General features: G+C 35.9%; 1 protein-coding gene across 1 annotated transcript; it reads left to right on the top strand.

The window, feature by feature from the left end:
- Positions 1 to 1,175: 1,175 nt before the first annotated feature.
- On the top strand, positions 1,176 to 4,811 carry LOC108359398 (uncharacterized). Its single transcript, XM_017611249.1, has 2 exons — positions 1,176 to 1,190; positions 4,239 to 4,811. Exons 1-2 carry the CDS (start codon positions 1,176 to 1,178, stop codon positions 4,809 to 4,811), a joined length of 588 nt encoding a protein of 195 aa, XP_017466738.1.
- The last annotated feature ends 2,019 nt before the right edge of the window (positions 4,812 to 6,830 follow it).

Genomic DNA, 6,830 nt, shown 5'->3' with positions numbered 1-6,830 from the left:
TTTTTGTATTTTGTCCAAAGCTTGAAATTTTGATTTATGTGTTGGTTTTTATTGTAGAATTGGCTATGCATTTGTAAAAAAAAATAAACGAAAAAATGTTACTATGAAAACCAAACCAAACCTTTTGTAAGAGAAATCAAAAAATTATACTTTTGTGACTAACTGTATATACATAACATATGTATAATTAACTGTTTATATGTACCCATGATTAATGTAAAGTCTAAACTATGCTGTAAATAATGAAGTGGAAAAAATATAAATTGCGTTTTTATTTTCCTACAGGGCAACGTTTGCAAGCCGAAAACAACATTAAATATTCTAGTTTCAATTCACATTACTCTAGAAAGAAGAACATAATTTCTCGTTTTAAATCCCATTTTATTCTTGAAATAAGAACATGTTTGCTCCCCTTAAGTTATATCAATCTTGGTTCAAGAGCGTTTTGCATTAAATTTTAGAATGCGTAATTCTTAACTTAGGAATAAATAATCAAGAGCGTTTTGCATTAAATTTTAGAATGCGTAATTCTTAACTTAGGAATAAATAATCTTGTTTTAAGAAATTTTAACATTTAATTTAAGAAAAATTTTGGATTAAAATAAGACTTGAACGGTTTTAACTTAAGAATTATTAAATTTATTCTAATTACATATTATTCTTGCAATACCACGAAACGTACTTAAATACTTCCAAAATCAATCTTGAAAGTAGAATTTTCAATCTAAAAAAAAATTCTTGAAATAAGAATTTGTACTCCGTACTTGTAAGAATATTCGGTATTACCGTACTTTTGTGACCAAAATTCTTGATTTAGACTTGATTTAAGTACGAAATTCTTTATTTTTTTTCTGCGTGTACATATGTAGGTATGTGGTTTCAATCAAAAAAGCACAAAGTATTTTACTATTTAAATTTCAGTATTTCAATGATATGTTTGAGACCAATTGGAGAATTACATTGGAGTTCATGTTGAGAGCTATCATTTTCTCAACATGAGAAACAGTCCTTTTTCCATACTAAGAAAAATGCCCTTTTTGTTGAGAACGCTATGATCCTCCATGAGGTATTGTGTGTGTGTGTGTTGTTGTGGTATGATATTTTTTTGTCTTTTTGGATGCATGAAAAACTTGGTAGCAGAAATAGATAATATCAATGAAATGAAGTTTACAAATATGTGCTTTATAAATGTAGGTTTATTAATTAATTATATTTGTAAACGAATTTATATTAAATCTGCTAATAAAAAATATCTGGAAGGAAATACAGTAAAACCCGCTTAATTACCTCAAGAAAAATATCAGCTTTTTGAGGTACTTAGACGGGTTAGGTACTTAAAAGAACCCGCTTAAGTACCTCGATGCGGGTACTTAAGCGAACACAATTATTGATGTAGTTAGTTAGTTCTTTTTAATTAACATAAATAACTTCTTGAAAAAAAATGAACATTTAATGAAGTGTACGTATCGTAGCATTATCTAAACACACAAACAAAAACTTTATAAAAAAAATCGATAAATCAATGTTATGTCATTTTTACAAGAATACAATTCTTTAAAGTCATTGATTATTCATATTTATACATATATACAGTGTTGGACATATCTGTCATTTCGAACCAAATTCAAAATGATGTTGTTTGTCACTTATGCTTATTTATTAATTTTTAAGAATTTTCAATTAAAGCATAGTTCATGGCCTAACAAATACCATATAAATTTAAGCCTAAAATTGTTTAGAACACTGAAAAAAATCCACAAATTTTTATCAAAATATCAAACTTTTTTCTCAGAAGTGTTTATAGCCCATTCAATTTTAGTGTCATAATGTGTAAGTTTCATGTAGCGTTGATTTTTTAGAATTTTTTTGCCGAACATGTTGCGGAAGCACTTAAAAGGGGAAAATTATAAGTAAAATGGTAAATGGGATATGAAAAATTTAGGTACTTAGGCGGGTTGGGTAAATAAGCTGGGAGGTACTTAAGAGAGGGATTCACTTCACATTACATCAAAATATTCACGGTGCGCAAAAATGTTGGTTACTTAAGCGGGTTAGGTACTTAAGCGGGGTGGTACTTAAGCGGGTTTCACTGTAGATGAAATTGAAAGGTATGTAAAGAAATATACAATTTTAATGAAAATGTTCATAACTGTCTGAAAAACAAAATTAATAAATTGTAATCTGAAATAAAGTGCAAAATAAAGAAAATTTAATTGATAAAAATATTAAAAACATGCCGGCAGACTTATTGGGGGGGGGGCAAATATACACATGAGTAGCGAAGCTGCCACCCATCTAATGCTAACATCTTACACGACTTTATTAGAGAAGATTTGAAAAGTGATTTATTTCCATAAATATTGAAAATATTGAAAAATTTCTTAAATAGTTTCGGCTTAGATTGGCGGGATCTAATTGCTCTAATTGCTGGGAAAATCCGACGTTTTAAGATTTTTAGTATTTAAAAAAAAAAGTTTCCTAGTCAAAAATAATTTAAAACTGAATTATTTCCATATATATCGAAAATATCGAAAAAATTCATGCATACATTCGACTTAGTTTTGGGAGATCTCTACAAAAAAAATGGAAAATAATTCTTTTCACAGTTGTTTTTTTTCAAAAAAATTCCAAGTCGAAAAGATTTAAAAACTTAGTTATTTCCATAAATATCGAAAATTTGGAAGAAATGCTTAAATAGTTGCGGCTTAATTTTTTCACAGGGGTTTGTTGTTTATTTTTTAATCCAATAACAATACATTTTTTTACTTGATAATATCAAAAAAATTGGAAAGTGTGTTATGACATTTTCGATTTATTTGAACGTTTTGTACAAATCACCAAAAGGAAATTATTTCTTTCCAAAAAATCTATTTACAAGAAAATCTAACACCAATAAAGTTTTATAATTGAAAATCTTACAAAATATTACAAAAATTGAAAAAATGCTATATAACGTTTTCGATTTATTTTCATGGTATTTGTGGAGATCACCGAAAGGGGATTTTTTTGAAAGAAAAATGTTTTCACAAAAACACAAACATTTATCTATTTGCAATAATTAATTAAATATCACAAAAATCGGAAATTGAAGCGATCTCATATTGTGTTTATTATAAGTTTTTCTAATCGTTCAAATCATATACTATTGTTTGTTTGTGCATCAATGGAAACACCGACTTATATTGTAATAGATCGTTTAACATAGGCTAGAAAATGCAACCTAGCGGAGTTTTGTAAATACAATTAAACCTACTACTTGTTCAGTTCGTAGCAATACTTACAGTAGCTCTTGTTGCTCTGTAGAGAATNCTTGTTCAGTTCGTAGCAACACTTACAGTAGCTCTTGTTGCTCTGTAGAGAATTAGTCTGTTCCAATAGCAGTGCGGTTTACAGGATTTAGTCAGAACTTACAGGAAGTCGTTCCTATTGACATAAAACCTGTAAGTGGGGACACTTTTGAGAGAGTAACTGAGCAACTGTTCCTAGTCAGAAATTACAGAATTTAGTCCAGAGTTTTTTTCCTGCAAGTTCATGAAAAGTGTCAAACGATCAGCTGATTTGCATGCGCAAACAACAACAAAAGGCGATGAAAGCAAAGAANATGAAAAGTGTCAAACGATCAGCTGATTTGCATGCCTTATATTTGTAAAAAAAATGGAAGTAAACCACGAAATGTTTGAATACGTATATATTTTAATAATTATTTAGTGATATTTCAGCCAAATCAGTGTTGTACAAATGACATGTAAACAAACCGACTGACGTTTTTACAGGAAATAGTGCTTTTTGCGTTCCCGTTCCCTTCTGCATCTGTTCTCCTTTTACTCCCACTTGAGAGAGCAAAATTGTAGTTTGACAGTTCCACAGGTTTTAGTCCGAAGTTCAAAGGAACATACTATATATAAGTTGCGTTGCTGATCTTTAAATTTCAATCGGCTTCGAGCTTGCGCCAAGTAAGGTATCTCGTCCGGCATTGCTTCGGACAGTGCCTTGCTTTGAAACAAACCCGAAGGTGATTTTTTGTACATGTGTATAGTTCGTGTCTTTTTTTATTCGAACAAACGAATTGCTGTTTAGCGTACCCGCGTGTATGTCATATTTCTTACGAAGCGCAAGCTAGAGCGATACTTTGGCGCCCAACTTATAGGCCAGCAATTCAAAAGAAGAACGCGAAGTCATAGGCGAAGAAGGCAAAATGGCTACGTTTTCGCCTGATCAATTCACGCAAATTTTGGCAGCGACCGAAGGTGGAAATAGATGCGGGTCTTTTGCCCACTGTACTGCACGTTTCCGTGGAACAACGCGATCCATCGGCAGTGGAAGAATTCATTGCAGCTATCTCAGTTTACAAGGACATCGAAAGAATTTCTGACGCTGATGCCTTGCGCGGTGTGCCACTTCTGCTGGAAGAGTACGCAGCGACCTGGTGGATCGGTGTGAAGGACACTGTCGCGACCTTTGAGGAAGCAGTTGAGCTGATCCGGACGACATTTTCTCCGCCAATGCCCGATTGGAAAATTTACATAAAATTTTTCGAGCAAAAGCAGCAAACGCGCGAAGCTACCGACAGCTTCATATGTAAGAAGCGGCTACTGTTTTCGCAGTTGAGTGACCCCATAAGCGAAGCAGTACAGCTCAATATGACGTACGGTCTATTGTCTATCAAGATAAGAGAGCGAGAGCGTCGCGATAAAGTTTCCACGTTCGACGAATTAATATCAAATTGTCGGGATGCAGAAATGATTTTGGCTGAAGCAAAGAAGCTTACAATCGCATCTACCGATAAAAACAAATCTGTGGAAGGGCCCTAAAGGCGCTCGTTTTGCAGGCTACGCGGCCACACTGTATATGTTTGCTTCAAAAAGAAAAAGGTGTGTACCGCGCAAACTGCGCAAAATGCTGTGGGCATAATAAAGAAAGCCCTCATTATCTGTCGTTTAACTGCGTAGCTACCACTGTCGTTGGAAGATGTATTCCATCGGTCCACATTGCGATGTTTGGAATTAAAGGTGAAGCTTTATTCGACACAGGGGCGAAAACGAGCGTAGCCTGCGCAAATTTAAAGAAAATCCTTAGTAGCAAGAGGTGCGTATTTCAAGATGTCATGCCAGACGTCTCCTTGGCAGATGGCACCACCACCATGCAAAGGGTACTATCCACTATTTGCGAGGTAACAATTGTCAACAGGGTGAGGAATTCGGTTGGTATCCCTACCAAACTCTACGAAAAATCGTACGCTTATCGGAGCAGACTTCATGGAGCAGGCGATAATCGTCCTGAATCTGGCACAAAGATTCTGGTATTTTGAAGACGAGCCAAAGGTGAAATATGATTTTGCTAAACCTAGCGATGGCAGTCAAATATTCGCTATGGATATCGCAGGTGCCCACGTGGTGACGAGTTACCAACAGTCACCCTCCACCAAGGCTTTGAATGAATATTCAAACTTTCTGTGTTACATCAATAAGTGCGGTGAAAATGCGACAGATGATTATTCTCCGGAAGCTTGCCCAGAGACTAACTACGGGCCAGTCGCTAAAGGTAAACGGTCGCATCAAAATTATTATTCGCCACAGGCCGCGCAGGACATTTTCAGAAGTGCGTTACCGGTTGGCCAAATAACTCCCGAAAATACATCTTGGACGTTTGCACCGCCTATGAAAGTGAAGAAACCTCTAGAAGACTTCGAGAAATTTGTTGCCTAAAATTTCTTTTCTCTTAACATGTTCGAATTTAATGAGCAGCAGAAAACCGATTGCAGCCTAACAACGGATCAGAAAGCGGAGTTAGATGCATTATTATCCAAGAACGCTGACGTGTTCGAGGAGCCAACCTCGACAACACCATTAGCCACACATCGAATCGATACTGGCGAACATCTTCCAATCGCTTTGCCTCCATATCCTATATCGCCCCAACGCAAAGAACAGCTAAAACACGAAATTGGTAAAATGCTAGAAACAGGAGTTATTGTTGAGTGCGAATCACCATGGCCGGCTCCTGTAGTAATAAATAGTTCCGAAAAAGACAGGTGGAGTACGCATCTGTAATGACTACAGAGAACTAAACACCATAACTAAGGCAGATAGATACCCGTTGCCTCGTGTTGACGACTTACTGCATGCCGCAAAAGCCACAAATTCAACTTTGGACAAAGCGATTGGAAGATGTTCGCCAGTATCGACTCGATGTGTGGCTAATGGTGTTGTCGAGGTTGGCTCCTCGAATACGTCAGCGTTCTTGGATAATAATGCATCTAACTCCGCTTTCTGATCCGTTGTTAGGCTGCAATCGGTTTTCTGCTGCTCATTAAATTCGAACATGTTAAGAGAAAAGAAATTTTAGGCAACAAATTTCTCGAAGTCTTCTAGAGGTTTCTTCACTTTCATAGGCGGTGCAAACGTCCAAGATGTATTTTCGGGAGTTATTTGGCCAACCGGTAACGCACTTCTGAAAATGTCCTGCGCGGCCTGTGGCGAATAATAATTTTGATGCGACCGTTTACCTTTAGCGACTGGCCCGTAGTTAGTCTCTGGGCAAGCTTCCGGAGAATAATCATCTGTCGCATTTTCACCGCACTTATTGATGTAACACAGAAAGTTTGAATATTCATTCAAAGCCTTGGTGGTAACTCGTCACCACGTGGGCACCTGCGATATCCATAGCGAATATTTGACTGCCATCGCTAGGTTTAGCAAAATCATATTTCACCTTTGGCTCGTCTTCAAAATACCAGAATCTTTGTGCCAGATTCAGGACGATTATCGCCTGCTCCATGAAGTCTGCTCCGATAAGCGTACGATTTTTCGTAGAGTTTGGTAGGGATACCA

The sequence above is a fragment of the Rhagoletis zephyria genome, unplaced genomic scaffold (assembly GCF_001687245.7).
Source record: "Rhagoletis zephyria isolate East Lansing unplaced genomic scaffold, Rhagoletis_zephyria_1.1 Rzeph_scaffold_00383, whole genome shotgun sequence".
NCBI lineage: Eukaryota > Metazoa > Arthropoda > Insecta > Diptera > Tephritidae > Rhagoletis > Rhagoletis zephyria.
This window is presented reverse-complemented; position numbering and strand designations above follow the sequence as displayed.